Genomic DNA, 24,966 nt, shown 5'->3' with positions numbered 1-24,966 from the left:
ACGCTGTGCACTGTCTCCTATACTACATTCAAGAGGATATATGTAGATTCAGGTCTGGCACCAGAGCTTGGGCAGACTGTTCCATGAAGCGCACCCAGAACATTTGGAGGAAGACATCGGACCATTGGCTCTTCTCTCCATCCAATCTCTACGGACACTTACTGAAGCCTGGACGGCGAAGAACCGCATATCTCCCTATGGCAAAAATTAATTATTCAGCTGTGTGACTCTTCAGGCCACAGTCATCAAAATAACGTCACTCAACTATCACCCTCATGTGCAGGGCAGCTTGTTATCGACCGACTGAACATCAAACATATATAGTGTGCATCTGTGAAGTCGAGGAGCTAAAAACTTGTTATTTGCCTATGTGGCCTTCTAAACCTCTCGCATTCTGCATCAACCGAACACGTGCTTCGAAATAGCTCAAGCTTAGTACTTTGTTGAATAAAATACCTCATAATCTAGGGAATATGTACTTCAGATATGGTGCAGCTACGCTGGAGGACAACCAGAATGTTCGGAAAAACAGGCAGGTTTTTAGTAGCCCAGTACAGCAGGCATCAATATCTGTTCAAAATCTACCGACCGGCATGTCCATACCTCACGCTTGCTTCGATGCACCGAACACTGACTCCACCGTATTCCGAGGAACATCTTGCATGGTTTTGGAAGTAAAACCAAGAGAGTCCTTTGAATCTCACCAATAGATAGTTGAGTTATCTTAATCTTTTCTTGCGGACTGGCTTGTGTAACACCCGGCCTCTTCTATTTTTCAGTTCTCGACCAACAAATACTTGTCATGAATCCGTTTGGGGTTCACCCCAAGTTAAGAGACTATTCAAACAGGGATGAGTTTCAACTTAAAGTGCCCCCGGATGTTGTTAGGAGAAACCCCTACTTCTTTGGCCGCACCAAATTTAAGAAAGAGCCAAACAAATTGAAATCACATGAATGGTGATAGTTATGTAAAAATCAGTGCCAACTACAGCTGGTACGACATCCGACACTGACGATTCTCCAGTACAAGTTCTGGAAACTGTCCATCTCGGTAGATTCTTCTTGCATTCGAGTGCTTTCACGATGCATAACTTTTCCAAGCCTGAGGATTATCCACAGGCCTCTTCTTTATGAGCTGTGGAAGAAACAAAAGAAACTAACTTCTCATAAGGGAAACTACTCACAAGGTTGCTGAAAACTCTTCGACAGCCCACGACCGCTTCCGCCATTCTTGGGGCTCATGTGGTTGGCGCAGTCCCCGATTTTCCATCAACCTTATGTTCTACTTGAACCTTTCCTCTATGAAAATATACTGCGATATCTCGAATATCGTACCAAATGAAACATGAGGCGGCCTGTGTGCAGCACTTTCAGTTGTAGAATATCCTAAACGAGAGATTCAGTTGAGTCTCTCTTGGAAACCAAATTTATTTGCAAATGAGTGTATTTCTCGAAAAAATACTAACTGTTTTTATTTCCCTACGGCTCACGTTACTCCGACGACTTGAAATCTGTCGAATAGTGGTCGTAAAAAATAAGAAATAACGCCTCTTCAACTCGTCATTAAATGTTTAGCAAACGGCAGCCAGCATTAGCATAAATGCCAAGCCCGTCTGATCACTTTTCTTGTGGCGTGGAATAAACACTGGCAGATTTGTTGTCTCCATGGGGAGATTCGTCAAGTACATTTGCACAGTATATTGAAGGACTTGAGTTTCATAATTCACGTCGTTCACCACATAAAGCTCCTATTCCTTGTCAAACAGTTTGTCCTAATATGCACACGTAGATGGCCAGTTACAAAGCGAATACAAATACTTGCTGGATAGAATAAACAGTTAAAAGTTCTGTGCTCATCTTACAGACATGGAACTTCAAAGAGGGAAATTTCGTGACCATTAGATGATTAGTTCATTAATGAGAAACTATCTGACACATTCTGTTTCCCATTTCCTAAGTTTTTTATTCTCCCATCAAAATATTGGTAGCTCGGGTGAATTCATTGGTTATTGATCCGGTGGCTGTTGATCTGTTCGCCGAGCTTGGAGATTGGCTTGCAAACGTTTCGTCACCATTCGAGGAGACATCGTCAGTGCGCAGTGATGACCACTGCTCAACAGCCACCTGATCAACAAACCATATTCTCTTATCAATATCAACAAACCTAACTGTCTGGCAAACCATCACCAAGATCAACTAGAAATACACTGGAACCATCGATCAATGTACCGTCAGCAGAAGAACCCATGTGTCGATTTAGACTCTGTGTTCTAAAAACTGCACACAGATGAACTTCAGCAACTTGCAGAGAATTAGTAACTCTTTCCAGAACCGAGAGAAGGAGAGCCCTGTCTTGAAGACGTACGATTTAATCTCTCAAAATTCAGGATCGACTTCTGCGTTCCACTGAACCTATCACGAATGTGGACCTTATCAGTGCATGGTATATTCAAGTTTTCTGCTGCGTATTCCACGACAGCTGCTCTGAGGGTATCTAGAAATGCCCCTTATAGATCTTGGGAAGTGCTGAGCTACAGATGCCCTATTCGTAGTTATCAGTACGGCACTGCACGTATGATGCGATCCTCTTATATATGGGCTAGAAAAAGTTTTCCATCGAGGTTCATCTAGATGCTATTATATTCTCACCATGAGCCGGTGGTGAATGCCTCTGTACACCTCACACAGCCATTGCAATAGTAACTTTGAAGAAGACAAATCAATGGTGTGCTTCTAACCTTCATAACATGATTCATCACTGGTGACACCTTAGTGGCTATGCCAGAGTATGTTTAAATTCCCTTAGTATAAACAGAGAAGCTAAAAGCACACCGGACGCGATTGCAAGCCGACACTAACAACCAAATCAGGTTGGAACCAAACGTACAAGAAACTGGCCGATATCATGTGCTACTTGCAGTGAGTCGATAAATGCACCGGGCGCGATTGCAAGCCAACGATAACAACGAAATCAGGTTGGGACCAAACGTACAAGAAACTGGCCGATATTATGAGCTGATTGCGGTGGATTGATAAATCCAGGTCGTGTTTTATAGGGTCGCTTTTCGAATTAAACAAGTTAATTTCTTCTTCTGTGTCAAACTTTTCACCAAAGCAGGGAAGATGAACCTCTCTACCCTTCGGGGGACTTTTGAATAAGTTTAGGTGGAGTCGTTAAGTGCAAGATCAAACTATAGATTTGAGAAGGTTGGAGCAATTCTTGCCAATTAGCAGTAATTTTGTGATGAACCTTACCAGATCACCGAAGCGGATATACACCAGTGCAATGCAGCTGATTACGCCGTACCGAAAAACAGGTGAACCATTTTGAGGAGAGAATAGATCATTGTCCTCAGTGTCTTCCCAGCGGTGTCTCGTTAACATGACTAGGATCCACTAAGAACATCCGATCAGCAATGTGGTGGAATGTCACACGTTTCTTGAAAGAAGCCACATATCCTGCGTAGATCAGTTTGCCTAACTACTCAGGCCAGTTTTCAAGGGGTTCGTGGACTGTGCGTTATGTCGAACCATAAAGCGGACAGTTTCAAACCGAAAGTAGTCGGTGACCGAGCTCGAAAGCCCTAAGCAGCAAACCTAGCCCCATCGGCATCCGGGTGGCTACTGGAGCAAAACTTGAAAACGGAGAAACATTCACGACGGCATTGCTTCAGGGGCACCGTGGAGCAGAAGAAAAGCCATTTACTAAGGAGAGGAAGCAGAATTTTTCTCAGTTGATAAAAAGTGTAGCCGCCTTCATGATAAACCAAAAAGTCTCTTTCAACTCAGTGCCCCTCTTGGGCAAAGGTATTCGTTTGTCGCACCATGCAGTACACATCTCATCAAATGGGAAATTAATTTACAACGAACCAGAAGAATATACGCATTGGAAAGGACAGTAAGCGGTTACCTACCTGATAAGGCTTTACGGTATATCGACTCATGTCGGGTATCATCATCAGCAGTCTTGAAAGAATTCCGGAAAAGACTGCGTACTCCAGTAGTCGCTCCACGCTACGTATTCGTTTCTTCTTCATAAAGTTCATTCAAATATGAAATGGAGTCAGGGATGTTGATAAGAATAGATTTGAAAAGGCTGAACAAGTTGAAAGTTTAGTAAGTAATCTGATTGCCAGTTACTGGTCAAAACAATTATAGAAAACGAACCCATCGGAAATTGACTTGAAGTGAGTGAAACTATCTTCTTTCAAAGCAGAAGCAGCCAGGGAACATCACCGATTGTGTACGTTCCTTTATGTGGTCTGTTCAAAATAATGCTCTTTTCTGTAAATGCTCGAATGGTTTTTCTGTTTTCTATCTAATAAGGGCATTCTACCAGCAGTCGTTAACCTCTTATCTCATAACTATACCTGAATGTCAGTGGTAATTTTAGCTGACACTACGTTTGGATATTTCCAAATCAGGAGTTTCTCCTCACATGGTCAAAATCTTTACCTCATTTAGCCAACAAAAATGTTATTTGAGAAGTCTACCCAACCAGTATTTCCCTGACGGGAACAGATTTAAATTAACTGAAACTCTGCGGCGATGAGGTTGCCTCATTTCTAGCCTTTCTGTACTCATTACATGGGGAATTATTTGCCCGAACAGACACCGGACCATCAGGATGCTTCTGCGTTTATACCTGTCGCGATTCTAAAGACGAGTGGCCGCTGTAACAGACCAAACTCCTACTCTGAAGTGCCGTAACCATCTGTACAGGATTTGATAGAATATCAATTTAGTAAGTAGAGGGAAAGTAATTGCACTCGGTGGAGTAATTGTCAGCAAAAAATCTGTCCCCATTGGTTGTTTGACAGATTCTTAGGTTAATTGTACAGAGAGTTGCATTGCACGTTTTGTATGTCGGTTAACACCAATGCATTTCCAAGAAGATCTTATTTTACATTCACTTTTCCATTCGCCCCAACCGTGTCACAAAATGTGGCTCATGCAAGTTCCTAATATAGATTCCAGAATCTGACTTACAGTATTAGTTGAGTGGGGGTTGATCACCCAAACGGATTGTCTGTTGGCAAAGACCAGTGTTTCGACTGAAAAAAGGCATTTTTTGAAAGTTAATGGACGAAGCCAACCTGCATAAAATGGTTAGTGCAAAAACTCGGGCTACCGCTAAGCACATCGATGGCATTCAGCACTAGAATCTCCCCAACTTTACCTGAAAACGGAAGTTTAAGGCGGGTATCCCAACATTAATTACATTTATCCATAGAAAATTCAGTGGCTTATTTCTGGCTTTCTTGAATAATATTGACACACACTTCGCCAAGTGGGTCCCACAGTTTAACTGTTTTAATCGGTTCCATAAAAACATAACGTACGAACAACCGTACGGTGCACTGAGTGAATGAATGTAACTAGCGACTTAAAAATTTACACGCGGAAATCTTGGAAACTGAACCAAAGAAACAAATGCTACCGGCTCTTGATTTTGAGCAGGGGCGCTATCCCCACGCTTGGCGGCCTGGCAATTCAGTGCTGGTTAGGCCCCCACTGTCGCAACAGGCCGTTGCGTTCTCACGCAACTGCTTGAGAGGGCTTAGCTAGCCTATAGATAAAACATCGATCAGTGATTGTAATGCTGCCCCTTGGATGGGTCTTTCCTATGGAGACAAACAATTGAACCATAGATCCGCTCTGGGCATCGCTGTAGTGCTGGGCTGCTACACGTCGATACGTCCAATTGGCACATTGCAATCTGGCTGGATCCGTTTTCCGTTTCAAACTGCAGATTCCACTGCACTCTGAGAAGTAGACAAGAATAGCTGATTTTCCGCCAGCCACTATAGGTGCGATTCATCAGCCGGTCGTTAAGTTTTCTTCTAACAAAAACAGTTGAGGTGTGGATTTCATAGACATACTGAAGGAATGCAACAATCTTGGTAGCAGAAAGTGGGCATGTTCTATTCCCACTAACCTGAACGCCTGAATATCTTAAAGTAGATCTTTTAACAAACCTTGTCACTATGGAATTTTTAGTGAAACAAGTCGTAATTCACTAGGCACTCTGAGATCCAATATGATGTAACGGTTGCTTATGGATCTTAGATGTCATCACTCTAGAGATTCCAATGGTTGTGATGATCATATTCGGCATTTCGCGACTAATATTCGGTTGACATCGCATTGCTATATTCGGCTTAGTTACTGCTTTTCTAGCGTTATCACTTTTCCATTGCGAACTGTGACCAAGTCATGGCTCCACGAAAGGACACGTGACGTATGTCCATGATAAACGAAGTTGAGCACTAAAGAATGCGGGGAGCGAGACGGTTAGAGAGCAAATTTACTGACCGGAAGGTCCGTGGTTCGAACCCCACCTCTGACTCTCGACTTACCCTATCTAGGCTTGGGCAACCTAGCAGTATCCCGGCCCTCGTACAACTTTCGGGTGGCATGGCAGTTAGGCACCGAAAGGGTGCTACAGCTGAACGAACCAAATAATGCACAAATCAACCTAACTGAACGGGCTGTAGACTTCACTGCCTTACTTCCTGTTCACTGTACGAAAGAAACCCAGCCTTTATTCATCGTAAAAATGTCGGAAAAGCGGCTAAGTGTTTGATTTATTGTACTTTTATTATACAACATTGGCACAATCTAGCTTGACCTTTTTGGTTGGCACAACCTGACTTTGTTTACTAATTCTAGTGGCGTGAAACTTCTGACATCTACACAAGGAAGATTTGCTGTTCAGGCTTGCAACAGTTTACAAAAGCGGTGATCGTTGTAGGAGGCACTCAAATATTACAGTAGAGTTCAGTGGATAGTTCAAACTTTGCGTCTAACCTTTACTGCGGTCAAAGTAGACCATTGTCGATAAGTCAGATTATAATAATCTGATTTCTTGAAAAAGTCACGTCATAAGTTTATGCCCCATCAAGCAAGCCGAGAAGCTTGTTCCAGACTGTTGATTTCAGTATTGATGGGCTCATTTTGGTCCGATGGATAAATTCGCTTTCAAACTCACTGGTGTAAAACCAGATTCACTTATCAGCAACGCCCGAAGCACCTGCCAGTTTGGTATACCGGGTTGATAGTAGGTTCAAACATCCTGTTCTCCCAATAAACGCAGCAAAACAAAAGATTACAGCCATAACGGTTGCACATAGTCTGTCATTTCAGTGTCACACAAATGAAACTTACAAGCGAGAAACGCATAAACCGTGCAAATTGTTAGGACAAATTCGAAAAGCCATATATAGCTCCGATTATTGAATTCGCTCCATCGATCGATTAAGTTGCATACCATGTGTGTGATCGAAGTGACAAAAAGAACCATCTTGAATAACTGATGCAGAGGATTTATTCGATCGGTCTGAAAGATAAGAAAACTGAAGGATAAGGGGTAGAGTCGCCAGCTTGATTTCTAAACTTGCTGCTAAACTTCCATGTCGGTGCAACGTACTACTCATAAGGTTGCCAAAAACTCTTCAACATTCAAGACAGGTTTCGCCCTATTCGGAGTTCATGAGGTAGATACAGTCCTCGATTCTCCGTCGACCTTATTTTCTACTTGAACACTAAATTGTGAAAAGTTGGCGAATACAATTATTTTGCAAGTTGAGCTTACGGGAATCTCAAATGAATGGCATATGGGTGTATTCCGCCAGCTGCATTTTATTTCGTTCGTGTTGATTTTACCTATGCATATATAGGGTCCACACATCTGATAACAGTATGAGGGGATTTTGAAATTTCAATCAAGATTCTATGCTTCAGTAAGATAGTCGTATGCTGGAAAGCCTAGAAGCACTGTACAACTTATACGGGCTTTCTTTTGGAATCACCAGCACTGCACATTTCACGAGTATTTAGACTGATTTCGTATGCTGGAAGCCTAGAAGCACTGTACAACTTATACGGGCTTTCTTTTGGAATCACCAGCACTGCACATTTCACGAGTATTTAGACTGATTTTCACGCACGATCTCCCGGCTAGTTGTTGAAGGCTATAGCGCTCGACATCAGGCGCATCAGCAGGATGATTTATTTGCGGTTCGACAAGAAATGGCACCATTTATCCTTCAGACAACCGAGTGACATATGTGTCTGATGTTCCCCCTCACAATATACAGGAGGGCAGCCAAAAATTGGGAATATGAATTATTACAATTCAAGGTGAAACAAAATTAAACGATGCATCAAAGTACACTACAGTAGTCAACTACTTTAATATGACTAGATAGTTTGAAACAATTGGATTTCTTTGGACTTGCCACCGAGTTGCGGAGGGGGCTCCGAAAAACGCACAAGTCGTCAATAGTGGAAGGATATATCCACTTGACCTACAAGAAAATATAGCGTCACGCCTTGCGTGTTCTCGTTAGAGCCGATCAGTCGCGCACATCTAGGAAAGTAAGGTGGTTAACTGGGAGATTGCTGGATGAAAAACGTGATGACGAGGCAGTTTGAACTCATGGTCGGAATAAAAACTAACGACTTCTCTGTTCTGGTACCCCCGTTTCATTCCCTCAGGTTACTTAGCATAGAATTTTCTGAATCATAAGAAGCCACACAATGTGTAGAAAAAAGCGTACCGTCGAAGAATTTGGCAATATATCTAATAACTAAGTTTACGTAGACTTCCTGGCGCCTGCCCATATCGGAGTCTGGTTAGCCATTTCTAGTAAAAGTCATCAGGCCTAAACACAAGAGCCTAATGTATGATCAACTGTGTCTCCTTGGTACCATGATCATCTCTTCCAACACTAAACAATGTAAGCTAATTTTCCGTTGACTCTCGAATGCATAGTCCTGAAAAGTGTTCAGAATTTTGCCATACTTGGTGTATTCATATTATATCTGTGTTTTCTCATTTCACATCATTCCTCATTATATCTGTTGTGATAGGACATTGTTTATTAAAGAATGTGGATTTTGATGTATGTGCCTTAAGCAAAACGATCGATCTAAGTAAGGGATGACAAATTGACTCAACGAATACTACTGAGATCCTGGAGAACCTCAATTGACTTGTTGCAAAGCAAAGACCGAAACGTGTGCCTCACATTTCATATACTGAGTGTGAGTTACAGAATATTTTTACCAGAAGACAAACTTTGTGAATTTTAGTAAAAGGCCTATCAAAAAAACTGTGTACAATTTCTGATCAAATTCTCCCACGATCTTGTACGTTGCTACTGAACTGGGTACATCACTACCGTAGTGGGTTCTCTGCCGTCTAACAGCAGAAAGCGTTCTTTCTATGAGATGGAAGTGTAAGTGCCTCAAGGGTTCCACTAGCCTCCTTCTACGGTGATGGCTTAGACGACGTAATAGACAAGTGAAACGCAAGACCTCACCGGAAACGTGGCTACCAAACTAAGAGCCAAGCAACTTATATAAGCCATCCATCTTGAAAAGGTCAGTAGCAGGATAGAGGTCCCAACATTTGTCGGTAAACGTTTCGCCACATCTTCCCGCACAGCGAACCAAAACCAGTATGTGACAGAAGCTGTTGGGAGAAGAAGAACAACAATCCGTTAATATGCGTATCGTTGGTAGAAGCAAAATGTAACGCATTATGTTACCTGCAGATATATGCACGCACCGCTAATGTGATCAAACTATTCTGGTTTATCGCGTCGCGGTGTACCAAGGAAATCTGGGGTCGACCGCTTTTGATCCAAGAGTAAGTAAGCTTGGCATAAGTAATCTTTTCCCCTGATTGGCTGCATCATTACTGCCCAAAAGAAGAGTAGTATGTAAGGGTGCGATCGCATCCCTAAAAGATCAGGAAAACGAGCGCTTGCGTATCACACTATCAGTTTGGAACTATCAGTGTGGAACACTGTGGCAAACTCACAAGAGAACTTGACAATCTTCATACAGAACTTGATTATTACTAGATTAAATAAATTCATCTCAGCAGAAATTTCATTCACCCCTTCACAAGTTCTATAACTGCTTGTTTTGCCACCAGTTTGGAGCGCAAGTTTTGCGAGTCACCAAAGTTGAAACTTATGCTACTCAAATCTCTTGACTTCAGGCTTAGAATAACTCTAGCCGGAGTTCGGTATAGTCGCGTAATGCCATTCCACTCACTTATTTCGGTGCCTGCAGGCTTTCAATAGGCTTGCACGTGTGAATTCCGCGCTACCATCTTTATTTAGCTTACCAGCAGCCGCCATCCAGACTTCTGTTTCTCTGTTCGGCTTACAACACGTATAAATGTTGGTAATGTGTTGGAATATTGGTAGCTCGGGTGTATTGGTTGGTAATTGATCAGGTGGCTGTTGATCTGTTCGCCGAGCTTGGCAATTGGTTTGCAAACGTTTCGTCACCATTGGAGGAGACATCTTCAGTGCGCTGTTGGTTGGGACCCACTGTTGCCACTGTTGCGTACGATCGCTAAGTCTGCCTTGGTCGCACCACACGAACCAACCGGAGAAGTCACTCAGCGACCCTTAAGACTGTCTCACAGCATCCCACTAGATTCGACATGGGAGAGCGGGCAACCAATCGTTTTTGTCTCCACGTTTTGCATTTGACTAACCAATCTTTGCTGTGTACTTCATTTTTCGCTCCTATTTTAAACGTTAGATATGTGCCGACCTGACGACGAGATCCCAAAGCCATTAATGTTCATCACTGTGTTCTTCAAACCATGAATATATTTAAACACCAGGAATTTGTTACCGCTATTTTGTAGTAGGACCAGAGCAATCTATGTCGGCTGAACAAATGGTGATTTAAATGGAAATGATGAGAACACAAAACGTCAAAGCGCTCCACAATCAGTTAAGGTATAGCCAATGGAAAGAAGTTGCCAAAGACTTGGTTCCATTTTTGAAGTGTAGGAATACTGGACCTACTTATCAGGTTGCTCTGATGAGATCCCGGAAGAAAGCCGAAATAGTTTGAATAGAAATCTCTAGACTCAGTTTACTGGACCTCGCTATAACATTCAAATTAAAAGATAGAGGCTTCTCTTTGTTTTTGTTCTGAGACATCGCATCAGACTATGAACCAGGCTTGACACTAAGCGGAATACCTGAGAGTTATCGTGCTTCCAGGAAACGTCATCACAACAAGACCGAAAAGTATCTGGTGACCATCAACGTGTCGGAATCGTACGCTGATCTAAAAAGTGGACAGTATTCCACCTAGGACAGAAAACGAACTAAGGAAAAACTTGAGAATTATCAACGCAAAATATTTTCCTAGGGTTATTCACTCAAACAAGATGCTCACCTAGAACGGATGTGACAAAAAGCCCCGAAGTGAAGTAGAACTTTGCCGGAACAATCCAGCTAAGGTCACTGGATAAAAAATAGAAGTATAAATGAGCTCCTAATTTGCAAACTGAGGAATTGACACAGATATGCAGCAAATATAAACAACACAGATGGGTGCGAAGAGATTATAAGTCGTTCTGAGTAGTGGCGAAATTGAGCAGATATACTGGAATGTGTGGATTCTTTTGGCCGATAAATATGTTGGAGTCTTCGAGAAATACACTCATTTGCAAATCAATTTGGTTTTCACAAGAGACTCTACTGAATCTTTCGTTTAGGATATTCTACAACTGAATGTGCTGCACACATGCCGCCTCATGTTTCATTTGGTACGATATTCTAGATATCGCGTCGCAGTATACTTTCATGAAGGAAACTACTCAGAAGGTTGCCGTCGAAGAGTTTTCAGTAACCTTGTGAATAGTTTCCTTCATGTCGTAGTCTTTTTTGGAGTGAGCTGAAATAAGACTTTTTGCCCTATTAGTTGTTCGAAGTAACACTGTCCCCTTCTTATTTTGTACAAGACACTGAGAACAACAAGGTTGCTGGACGAATTCATTTCATGCACTGCCTTCCGCATACAAAACGGCCTTAGATACGTGATACAGTACAGTATAAAACATACACAATTTCACACTAACGTGACCAATCTATTGGACCAAAGTAATCTCAGAGTGATCCTTTTTAGCATAAAATACAAGCTTTAAACGATTAATAAGCGTAGCCTCAAGATACTTCAACCTATGTGACCGCTTGCTTCATGCTAAGATCTGCACAGGTGAGTCCAGTGTAACTCTGTGTTCTGTGTCACTTATTTGCCTAGCGATGGATGATATGGACGAGGATTCGATCAGTGTTGAGCTATGGTCACCTGGCGTGAAATGGAGTTTTAGGAACGCCTTGGTGTTCACATTTCCGGCCTCCAGTCAGTTCTACCGATAAAACTGAAGTCCCAGTCGCACATAACTGTGCTTCACAGTAAGTCTGGTGCAGGGACACTTGTTATGTCCGTTTACTTGGGCTAAACGCATAACCACCAATGCTGAGAACATCATAATGAATGTTCTTTTTCGGTACCTTGAGTGACACTTTCGGTTTAGCACTCAGAGCGGAGTGCTTCTCGATGAAGCCGTTATGGTGGTTATTTGATCTTGATACATCGTTCATTATCCCCCAAGAGTTCATCCGGGGTGCAGATCTGCCCAACCATACCGACTAAGGTAATCACGAACGAGCATGTTTTTCGCAACAAATACAGGCTCGTCAAGAATACACACTGTCGAGTCCAAATGGGTTTCCGGTACGCGAAGCGAGACACTGTACCTTCGGCATCTTTGGTTATCAAGATGCCCAAAAAAGAGGATTTGATGTTTCATACAAATCCACTGATGAATAAAGTACTCGGTTAAAGCAGACTACAGGTGTTCAGCCTGTCTCTCACTCATTTCACTTGGTAAATTATTACCTGAATATCTTTTATACAAGAGGACTTGTTGCATGCCAGCTTCTGCCAACCCAATTTTGGCCATAATAGGTGTCTGCTGCGATTGTCCCAAACGGCTGTACATGGCAACACCATCAAACAATTTATAGCCGGTCCCATGAAAGTAAAACTTGGCACTCTTAGTACACAGTAGACTGAGGTTCCTAAAAGTAGGGATGGGAAGCTTGATGAAACCTGCATGAGATTCCATATAATCTCCAGAAAAAAATCCGGCCTCATCGAACAGGATGTGGATAAAGAGTAAATGCATATCGAAAGAAAACATGATTTACTGAGAGAAATCGTTGGATAGATGTTTAGGATTGTCATTCACCTTTTAATCTGAATGGTTCTAACGGGTTTAGGAATGACTACTAATCATTTGGTTGGTGATGGGGTGGACCATTCATAGCTAAAACTGGACGAATAGGCATGTCAGATTTATGTATCTTTCTGGGAGTTCATAAGCTACGGTCTGAGAGCACCGACAGGCATAAACCTATTAAACTTAAATTGTGAGAAATGAAATCGTAGAACTCATGTGTGTTTTGTTTTTCCGTCAGCACCGCGTTGTTCAGTTGTTTATCCCGTAGAAATTTGAACGTATTAGCTAAAAATGCGTTCGTTTCAGACAAATAATCTACTTTGCTCAGGATCGCATCCCTTGTATGACCTCAGTATAATAATACTCTTATTTTAACTCCTGTAAATTGGTTACGTGTTCTTTTGATATAGTGTATTGTTGGTATGTCGCACAAAAGCACAAGTAGTTACTGAGATAAGTCTTTTTTTGCGTTGAACAAGCTTTAGTTCTCAGAAGAGATGGGCCAAAGTTTCCCGAGTTGTTCAAGTGAGTGTTCGAACGCTGCGTCTGCTCCTGACGCTTCTATTGGTCTTGGAACTACTCTGAAGATCTCTTATGCCACCCTGGAAATAAATCACATATGTTCAACTACGCAGATACCCCTCCGCTTTATGTGTATTTGTATCACCCGCCAAAAACCAGCCCGATTGCGCTGCTTTGGGAACTACCTAAGACATCACAGTTGTCCTGTTGTAAGCGGTACAAGTAAGTAACAAGTTAGACTCTAACTGGCTGTGTTTGATTCCCGTGTGAACCACTGCTCAAGAGGAGTGTTTAAGATTTCAGGAATACCACAAGTACCACTATGATACCATGAATTCTCATCATATTCCACAATACTTGGGAAGTATATGGTTATGGACCACCAACCAACCGGCCATTTGCACTTCAACACATACACAGAGTGTCTCAGAATAGACGCAAAAAACAATACCCATGTTAAAACTTTAACATTAATTTAAAAATCTATTATTTTTTATGTGGACATAGTTGTATTATGAAGGTTTACTGTAAATAAACTAAAACTACGAAACGTCTGAAAAAATTGCCCTTTTTTTATAACAATTTGGAGACGGTATGAGACGTGAGACGTAGCATGTTTAATCACTCAGAATTTCCTCCTTTGCCAGAAAAGTCCAATACACATCCAGTGGACTAAAATATCGCAATCAAGCGTGTAATGGTCGGCACGGTGACAGGATCTTTGATGAGAACATGTTTGGTTTTGTAACCACGAGGTGCAGCGGTGGCGCTTTCACCAAGGGACTAATAGGGTTTCATAATTTCAACGCACGTACTAATATCCACCAAACAAGAAACAATTTAAAATTTGCATATAAAACCTCCTTTATGTGGTTACTAAAAATGTAAAATTTTGTCATCCTTTGTCTTGTTACCTACTTTAAATTACCTAATTAATGTTTGCGTTTATTATGAGACGAACTGTAGATTACACAAGATTCATCAGAAAAACTAAGCTCCTGTAGTTTCGGTAAATCAGAGCCTTTTCTCTGACTCCGTGACCAATAGTTAACACACTCAAATCACAGAATGGTGTAAGTTGTCAGTATTAACGTACCGATCGTTAACCTAGTGCGCTTTTTACAAATGAAACTAATCTTGTCAGAAGAGTATAAGAACTGAACGTAAAATAATGAATTTACAAATTGCTTTGTTTAGATACGCAATCAGGTGAGCGAGCAATTTATATCTGTTGCTGAATAAAATACTTATAATAATTGTCTTGATGCATGTGTAGCCGAATCTTTGTTGAGACTCGTGAAGTGCACAGGCCTGTTGATTCCCATCAAAGATGAAGCAGTTATTTTTGGTTTTTTAAAATATGTTGGAATAGCTGAAACTTTCCAAAGTTTTCACCGCATACGGAGCGTCTTTTGTGTCACTGCCTTAAGGGGAGATTTTCCAGTATCTATTGTCAGTAAACGCAGTTAAATGGGATGTGTATACTCACCTAAATGTTCTCACCAACTGGATCTTGTTCTGTGTCCTACAAATCAGACACAAATAGGATAAACAAAATATCCCATCAGGAGAAAGTGGTGATAGCTTTTTTCACGTCAGTTTTTTAGCATTCAGTTTTATAGATAGCACTTTAACTTCCCAAGGAGTGGATCGTCATCAAGGACTCAACCGCCTATCATTTACGTCACTTTATCTGTTTTGATCCATCAGTACGTGCCCATCACTCTTTTCAAGCTCACGATTGTGGATGCCATTAGTCAGTTTGTGGACCCCACTGATTGGTTCGGTTGAACAGCCAGTAAGCTTCCACAGCTGTTCAGAAAGAAACGGTCTCAGGGAGGTAGACCGCAACGAAAAGTTTATGAGAGCATGTAGGAAGTTCACGTAAATAACAGCTGAAATTTTAACTCAGTACTTGAAAGAAATCACAAGAAAAGCAAACACATTCCTTAAAAAAGGCAAAAACATGACCAGGAAACTTGAATGAATTATACTGTAGAAAATAAATCTTTCATTCGCACTGCATCCGCCTGCCGAGCAACAATCAAGTGATTATTAGTCCTATCAGCAGCTCAGGGAAGCTGGGTATCAACAACACGGAAGAAAAGGTTTTCTGAAGTCCAAAGCATACTCCAGTATAGATTTCAGAAATAAGTTGTAGTGGCGTCTACTTTCGTAAAATCACAGCTTATTACGTTGGCACTCACGTCTTTCATTTCTCTGTCAACAGCACGGAAGAAAAGGCTTTCTGAAGTCCAAAGCATACTCCACTATAGATTTCAGAATTAAGTTGTAGTGCCGTCTACTTTCGTAAAATCACAGCTTACTACGTTGGCACTCACGTCTTTCATTTCTCTTGGAATTTTGCATGGTATCAACTTTTCAGTATATATCACCAAAATCAGGTTCCTTCAACTGAATAGTTCATATGCGCTGGTACGCCTTACAAAATCCATAAGAAGCCAACTGGGTTCGTCCGTTTTTTTTGCATTCTACCAGCTCTCCTGCCATCATTCTTTTTTCAGGGATAACCTACATCTTAAATGGGTTATAAACCATGCACTTGTTTCGTTCGCTCTAAGCTAAACCACCTCCATCTGTAGTTGGCTGATGTTTTACCGAAATTCAGGTCAGTTTGAGGCATCTAGATGATATTGACCTTCCTCTCTTCCTTTCTTGCTATTGCACTGATTTGGTGCACAGACTCACCTGTATAAATATTACCAGGTGAAATCCATTCGTTTAATTTCTGTAGCATTGCACATGCTCTCAGAGCACAATGAATGTTCCTCGCCTCCGTGACCTGTTTTACTGTGGTATATTAGTCCTGTATTGTACAGCTACACCAGATTGTCTTTCTAACGATGGGCTTTTATGCATATATGAGTTCTCCTCACAAAATCATTGGGTCAGGGATTTGTCAGTAGGGAGTGGGATTTCCGTTTTTTTCAGGCGACGGTCACATCACAAGTGATATATGTTATTGCGTAATCTTAACCGTCGATTCTTTTTATTCAAAGACATGCTCTGAGCAGAAAATATTACTCCGTTTTGCTCACAGAATTCCGCAAAGTGTTCCTTCTCCTTGTCAACTCATTGGCTCGGCTTAATACATCACGACTGTCAAATGAAACTGAAAATTTCGATGCAAGCTGCACAAAATACTCTCCGCAGTATATGTGTAATTATCACACATTCCTGTACCTCATACATCCTTTATCTCTTTCGTTTCTTGTTTTGTCCATTTTTTATTCGAATTACACTGCCACTCACTGTGAATTCGGTTCTGTGATTTCTCGTAAGGTCGGTCACTTTGTTAGGCAATAAACTCAGGTGTTATTCAAACATTCGTTGACCAGTAAACTTGAAATGGGTATAATCAGTGTCTAGTTACTCGCGTCCTTGGGGACTCATATGCCAACGGACCTTACACTGAGAGCGGTTGTTCACACACGCGGATTTGCTGTTGCGTGTTTCCCCTATATTAATGGTAGATTGAAATGGAAACTGTAGGGAACAACTCTTTCCAGATGCATCCAACTCATCTGACATTATTTGGACCTGGTCGAGCTGTTTTCAAACTCTTCCAGCTCACATCAATTCCGATCTAGAAAGGTTTATCCAGAAAGTCTTTCATTTGAGCAGGACTGACTTAATCCCTGAACATTACCGACACAATATTACTCTTACTCAAACTGGCGAGGTTGCGTAAATCATCGTAACACAACTTTCATTATTCAGCTGTTGAGATCAAAATTTAACTTACTTGGTCCCGAACCACTGTTTAACTCCAGGGGTATCTTCCTTGTTCGTGCTGTGTAAAGCAATTATCACAATTCGAAAACGGTAAGGATCACAGTCTAGTTATTACAACAAAACAGGCACAATAAGGTCTCCTGCGGTTCAGTTCAATCACAAGTGGGTCATTCAACAGCAAGCACAGTCGTATGTTGTTAAACACACTGATGTGATTGGGTTTTTTAAGCGTGTCATGAAAAGAAGAACTGCTATGTGAACTACCCCCTAATAGTCTTAAGTATAGGCAGCTTGTCAAAAACGTATTGCCTTAGGTGTGATTGATGTTTGAAATACTCTCTTTTTCGACTGTTTCTTCCTTCCATCCCACTACTTTTCGACTATTTGGGCTGTTCGCCGGACTCCCGTATATCGACAGAAGCAAAGTATTCGGGAATGATGAAGTAGTTAGTCTATACACGTCACACAGAGTACTGCCCATTGAGTTTCTAATGAGAACACCAGGTGCCTGACCATGATGCTGATTGAATGCGGAAAACATGCCGGAATACAAGGCGTTCATCTCACCGGTCAGTACCAACGGTCAGTTAGCAGAGTACATACTATTTGCTTCAAACGAATGAACTCAGCGTGTTCGCCAGTCAATTTGGTGCTTCCTGATAACCAGTGACAACTCTGCGGACTGAAGGTGACACTCATCTACGGTTTTTGTGATCCCTTGGGACAACTAACTGAGCACACAAATCGCTCCTGCTGGATAATTCTGCTGTTGTACAAATAAGAGATCGAGTTAATGGCTTTTGTAGATTCTTCCACGAAAATGGAGCATAAACCAGATGCATAAACTGTCTGTAGGTTTACCGACTGTGCTTGGGTAGCTAGTGGTTCACGCATGCTTGATGGGATGCTGACCAACTATTAGGCATAGTTTTAAATCATGATTCAGGCGAAGGAAAAACAGTTAACATTCTCATCATGGATGAACTGTCTGTGAATACAGAACTAACGATTTGTCCCAGCTGTCGTTAAGTTACATCACAGAAGACACCTTATTATGTTTTTGTGTTTTTGAATGACCTACGCGTATTACCACTTCAACAAAAAGAACTAACGAGGAAGCCTCTAGTAAGCTGGATATCGAAATCGTGCAGAGTTTCCACTGAGCAGACCCAACCGATTTTTCCTAATCGACTGTGAACTTGAGTAAGAGAAGTCTGGAAAGCGAGTCTAATAATCGGGTTTCAAGACATTCTCCCAAGGCCATTTTCGTTTGGACAAACGTCTCCAGACAACTGCCATCCGAGTGACTCACCCCTGATAGCTGTAGTCACTTTCGGTTTTGTAGAACAAAGACTGGTTTGAGTTCGGTCCTTCGGCTGTTGCCAGATAGTCTGAGGCCTGTTTCTCAGACAGTCATTTATCATTCGGTAGTAGGACGGTACAGCCAAAGCATTCACACAAGAATCTTAGCCTGTACGCTAAAAGAGCATCCAAACATTTCGACCTTGTTTTTTGAGTCAGAGATCAATATCGAAAAGGTCCTTGAGAGTCCATTGGTAATCTAGGCGAATAAGGGATCAGATTTGGTCAAGTGGTTGTATTTTGCTTTGAATATAGACCACAAACGATCCGAGGAACGTGGAATCAGAATGACTACAAAGTAGTTTAGGTCCGGTTTATATTACTGAATGATACTTTGTTTGTGTCATAAGTAAATATTGTGCGGAAAACTACTTAGTTTCCTCTTAATTTCTACATTCCATTTCAACTAAGAACAGTCACGTTTCGAACAGGTACTTCAAGGTTGCTAAACTCTGAATTTATCATCTTTTACGTACTTCACCCACCAAGCTTCTGGATGCAAGGGTCACTTTAAAACAAGTTTGAAGATATACTTGGAGGCATGTCCTAGAGGTATAGTACTTTCTTCCAATATCGCACCGGTTATTTATTATTTAAAGTATCCAAGTGGAACTTTTACTGTCAATGAATACCACAGGTTTCCGTCTGAGAATCCACGGAAGTTGATAGTCTACTGACTTGATCCCATATCTGGTTTGCAGAGGGAGGGGTGTTCATGTTCACGAGTTTGAAGCGCCGAAGGCTTCAAAAAACTTTTTAGACGTAGCTGGCTTTCGTAGCCGAAAGCTCAGGCCCTTTTGTGCCCCACTAACTTGGTCACCGGTTGTTTTCAATCACACTAAAGCTTTCTTCGCACGGCGAACTTCTGGCTTTCTAGCACATTATCAAGAGAGTTTGGCTAGACAATCTTTCATAGAAGAACCAAACTCGACCTTTTAGGCATCTGGCTTTACAAATAAGATTGTATCCTATAACTTCAAGATATTTTTAAGTGGTGCATTTCATTTGGGAAGAGTTATGCATCCTTTCAGTATATATATAATACGTACCTACTCCCTGTTTCAAGTCAATTCTTTGCTCATTTTTTTATTGGATAACATGCATATTCCAGTATAATTCGTCCTTATTAGGTTGCACAGACTAAAAGCCGACCAGTCTACGATACTGTTGCCATGGCCTTGGATAGAATGAGAGCGCCTACGTTATGTTGACAGTAATATCCTGTCTAAGTGTTACCACGATCAACAGTCAGAATGTGGAGGTAGTTAGAGACTCAGCTGAATCTTTCTCTCTTATAATATTCTTCAAATGAATCTGCTGCTCAATGTTTCAGTTGCCAGTATATTTTCCGGACATAGTATATTAGTCGTGATTGCACCGGAAAATCCTCGACAGCCCACTACCAGTGTAACGATGTATACTACTAATGAGGCATGCGAGTAGTATGTTTCCCCCTAAATTCGCATCGCGTCCATCGAAAAGTGATATTTATTATGGAGTTTTTGGAATTGCTCTGTAGCATTTCTTTAGATTTGAGTAATAGTCAATGAATATTCAGGAAAGTTCAGGAATACGCGTTCGAAAAGGAGACGGATATTCAGATGTTATAAACATGATGCATATGAGAGTTTTGCTTCTCTGTCCAATAATCTGCAACCGTAAACAACTCCGCAGTGATGGCATACTCCCTTTTACCGGTTTCCCCCTTCCTAAGCGCGTTAACTGGATGTGTCCCTGGGGTTTTGCAGATTTTATATCCCACCTAAACAGCAAAATTTACACAACTGATGAAATACATTTAATCGCAGATTATGTGCAATGTTACGCTATGGAAACGCATAGCGTTAACTCCAAATTCATGCCAACCAGAAGATGATGTGGACTTTGTGCATACCGCAAACAAGAGACACAACTGAATTTATGGTTAGCACTAAATTAATTTGCAAATGAATATGTTTCGCAAATTTTGTGCCCTTTTGTATCCAAGCCGAATTTCAAGTTGAAGGAAACTCAGTACTACACCTACCTGATGAGCCAAAGAAGGATGACACCGATTTTGGACTGTCCAGGGGTTTCCAGCAATCCTATGGATAGCGCGTCACATCAGGAGGACAACAATAACTAATCTAATTTGCATATGAATGAAGCAGTCTTTCTTGACGGTTGTTAACAAAGATTGAATAATCATAATCCAGGTGAGATGACCGATCGTTAATTTTCTGACCTAAAACTTCTTTACTCCAGAAGTACCACGCCAGTGCCAACTGAATACTTGTGGTTGATTTACACTAAATTTCTCTCGAGGTGACATAATTTACATTGGTTGCACTGGTTGTCTGTCCTTCAGAAATGTCACGGCTTGGTTGTCCTTCGCTGCTAAACTGCGTTCATCATCTTACGTGAGGCAAGACAATTGCTTAAATGGTCATTCAGCCTTACCATAATTTTCACGCCTTTTTGGCTCGAAATTTCAGGCCTTCCTGATCTCGCTAGCAGACATTTGCAATCGTCCTCCACCATGTATTAAAAAAGTGTGGCCCTCATGAGGGCATATTTTTCAATCAACTCTGACGCCATGAGTTGTGCTGAACAGTATGTAAATTGATGCTGAAATTAGGAAACCAGAACACAGAACACAAGACCTGTAGACTTGTTGTTCCAACTAAGTAACAGCGAGAGTTGCCCCCTAAATTCGCATCGCGTCCATCGAAAAGTGATATTTATTATGGAGTTTTTGGAATTGCTCTGTAGCATTTCTTTAGATTTGAGTAATAGTCAATGAATATTCAGGAAAGTTCAGGAATACGCGTTCGAAAAGGAGACGGATATTCAGATGTTATAAACATGATGCATATGAGAGTTTTGCTTCTCTGTCCAATAATCTGCAACCGTAAACAACTCCGCAGTGATGGCATACTCCCTTTTACCGGTTTCCCCCTTCCTAAGCGCGTTAACTGGATGTGTCCCTGGGGTTTTGCAGATTTTATATCCCACCTAAACAGCAAAATTTACACAACTGATGAAATACATTTAATCGCAGATTATGTGCAATGTTACGCTATGGAAACGCATAGCGTTAACTCCAAATTCATGCCAACCAGAAGATGATGTGGACTTTGTGCATACCGCAAACAAGAGACACAACTGAATTTATGGTTAGCACTAAATTAATTTGCAAATGAATATGTTTCGCAAATTTTGTGCCCTTTTGTATCCAAGCCGAATTTCAAGTTGAAGGAAACTCAGTACTACACCTACCTGATGAGCCAAAGAAGGATGACACCGATTTTGGACTGTCCAGGGGTTTCCAGCAATCCTATGGATAGCGCGTCACATCAGGAGGACAACAATAACTAATCTAATTTGCATATGAATGAAGCAGTCTTTCTTGACGGTTGTTAACAAAGATTGAATAATCATAATCCAGGTGAGATGACCGATCGTTAATTTTCTGACCTAAAACTTCTTTACTCCAGAAGTACCACGCCAGTGCCAACTGAATACTTGTGGTTGATTTACACTAAATTTCTCTCGAGGTGACATAATTTACATTGGTTGCACTGGTTGTCTGTCCTTCAGAAATGTCACGGCTTGGTTGTCCTTCGCTGCTAAACTGCGTTCATCATCTTACGTGAGGCAAGACAATTGCTTAAATGGTCATTCAGCCTTACCATAATTTTCACGCCTTTTTGGCTCGAAATTTCAGGCCTTCCTGATCTCGCTAGCAGACATTTGCAATCGTCCTCCACCATGTATTAAAAAAGTGTGGCCCTCATGAGGGCATATTTTTCAATCAACTCTGACGCCATGAGTTGTGCTGAACAGTATGTAAATTGATGCTGAAATTAGGAAACCAGAACACAGAACACAAGACCTGTAGACTTGTTGTTCCAACTAAGTAACAGCGAGAGTTGTTTGACTGCAATAGTTCATTCTACTGTCTAAGCATATTGAGTTTGTAGCGCAGACAAGACGGTTTCTCCGATTTTAGTATGGTATTTGTCGACTGTTCTACCGTTTGTTGGTTAAACTGTAGTGGACCTTAGGAGATGAATTTTCACCGTACTATTCAGTCTAACAAGAGATCTTCGAGCGCTCTATCTATGGAAGTCATCATAAAAGTAAAGAATAATCCCGCAATTATTTTTCAAGTAATAAATTTGTAGTTATAAAACTGAATATATCCGTGATAACCTGAAGAGTTTGCAGTGTGGCTGGATGGCGTGAATCCCACTGGGTTTCCAGTGCCATGTATTTCACCATGTGGTACCGCTGAGATACAATAGACCACTATTACTTCAGCAAAACAAAAAAGGCAGAAAGCAAAGAAATCCAGGGCGGTGTTTGACCGACGCTCATTCACACAGTCTTTGATGGTCACTAATTTCCCAGTATTCTTGAAATGTGCTCTTGTTCCAAGGTGACGTACACTGTAATTCTTCATGGCTATACCGGTTCTTCAAGTGAAGCTCTGTGAATACATTAAACGTGAGCAACATCTTCTTTGGAGCGCAGTTTACCAAGAGAAAGACAATGAATTGGACAAAAGCGTTGAAGGCCCATGTTTAGGCTTTGGTATTTCTTATTAGAAGGTCACAAGTGTCAAGCTATTGTCACATGGCGTAGAGTAAAACACACCACTATTTGAAAGCCAGGCAAACAGTATTTGGTTGTCGGTGGTTGCGAGACGACCAACCACCCAAAACAGGAGTTCCCATTAGCTAGCTCCATCTTATGGTCATATTTCCATGAGAGAGATCTCCGACTGCATGCTGCTTACTGAAGTTACGCCGGAGCACATCATAATACATGTTATGATTGCTGTGTTGACAGTTAGTTGATTTGATAAACATCACTCTCCCGGAAAACACCACTGTCTCCAGAACGAACGAATTCTTCAAACGCCTCGCCAAATGAGCGTTTGCAGTGGACCTAGTGAGGGTTTACTGAAAGTGAATTTTCATACGGCAAACACTCAATTTACTCTTCTTTCTTATTATGAGGGGATTTTGAAGTAGAGACTGCTTGTGTTCAAATTTAAGAACCCCTTATTCACAGTGGTGCCTGAAATTCAGGCGTTGGAGTTTTAGCAAGAATTGGATGTATTTTCCCCACTCAGGCCATGAGTAAAAAATCTTAGGAGAGGTTTCTCACACTCCATCAAAGTTGGAAGGATGTTCAGCCATTTCTAGATTCTTTTGAATGCAGTAGCAAAAACAGTTCAAAGGACTTCACTAGAAAGAGTTTGCTTTGCACGCCAATGGTGACAAAGGAGGAATATATAAGCAGCATATGAAGAGAATTCATTTGAGTTTTCCCACTGTTGTTATGATCAGGAACTTGCGAAATTGTTTGGCTTGTTTTCGATGCACCAGTTGCATCTGAAGCCTTCACGCACAAAAAATCCAAAGATTCAATGCATAAAGTTGCCCTACCCCACTCATCGGAATGAGTGCAAACCGCGTGGCTGCTACTGCCTTCAACATGAGCCTTTACCATGTTCTCACTTTGAAAGCTTCACATGTCTCACTGCTCACTTTTGGCGTTTCCCGTTTTGCGATGCTTTACTTTTCGGAGCGTTTATTGGCCCAGTGTTCAGCTAATGAAAGAGTATACTTATTTAAATATTGTTTAGTGAAGAGGAGACCAGTTGGCTTTAACTCTTACTACTTTGGTGATGAAACCGTATTTTTTAAAGTAGTGGAGAGGCTGAGACATCAAACGGCACATATGGATGGTGCCATTGAGCAATTTAGTTTGCTCTATATAGGATTCCAAAACTCTGAAGACCTCTGTCATAGACTAATGAAACGATTACATCAGTGATCCGCTTTGTCAACTGATCACAAGTACAAAATGAAAACGTGATTTCCTCTAAGGAATGCACGAGTACACATCTTTATAACGTCGCACGAGTGGAATTTGATCCGAACATCTGGTCAATAATCTAACGATCATGGAAAGTACACATAACATCATATATATACCCTCTAGGAGTACTATACAAGTTAATAGTGAATGAATAGCTGGCCCGAGGGTACCAGCCGGAAAGTCGTATACACAATGGAGTTGATAGTCTAATATGTATTTCTAGCGCATGGACTTACGACGCATAATCGCTTTTCAACTATTTTCTATTCCCACTGTAAACGTGGCAGGCCACTGGGCGGTATTAGTTTGACTTCCGCCACCCACTAACAACGAATCCCAGAAAGTGAACGGGATCCCTCTGACATAACACTTTAAGCCCTGAACTA

The 24,966-nt window shown here is 41.4% G+C and overlaps 1 protein-coding gene across 1 annotated transcript; it reads right to left on the bottom strand.

The window, feature by feature from the left end:
- Nucleotides 1-997: 997 nt before the first annotated feature.
- Nucleotides 998-10,322, bottom strand: T265_00712 (hypothetical protein; the record flags this gene model as incomplete). The annotated part of the gene is made up of 3 exons (XM_009164561.1): nt 998-1,135; nt 7,271-7,339; nt 10,142-10,322. The coding sequence occupies 3 exons, from the start codon at nt 10,320-10,322 to the stop codon at nt 1,110-1,112; spliced, it is 276 nt and encodes a 91-aa protein (XP_009162825.1).
- Between the last annotated feature and the right edge of the window lie 14,644 nt (nt 10,323-24,966).

The sequence above is a fragment of the Opisthorchis viverrini genome, assembly GCF_000715545.1.
Source record: "Opisthorchis viverrini unplaced genomic scaffold opera_v5_7, whole genome shotgun sequence".
Classification (NCBI taxonomy): Eukaryota; Metazoa; Platyhelminthes; class Trematoda; order Opisthorchiida; family Opisthorchiidae; genus Opisthorchis; species Opisthorchis viverrini.
This window is presented reverse-complemented; position numbering and strand designations above follow the sequence as displayed.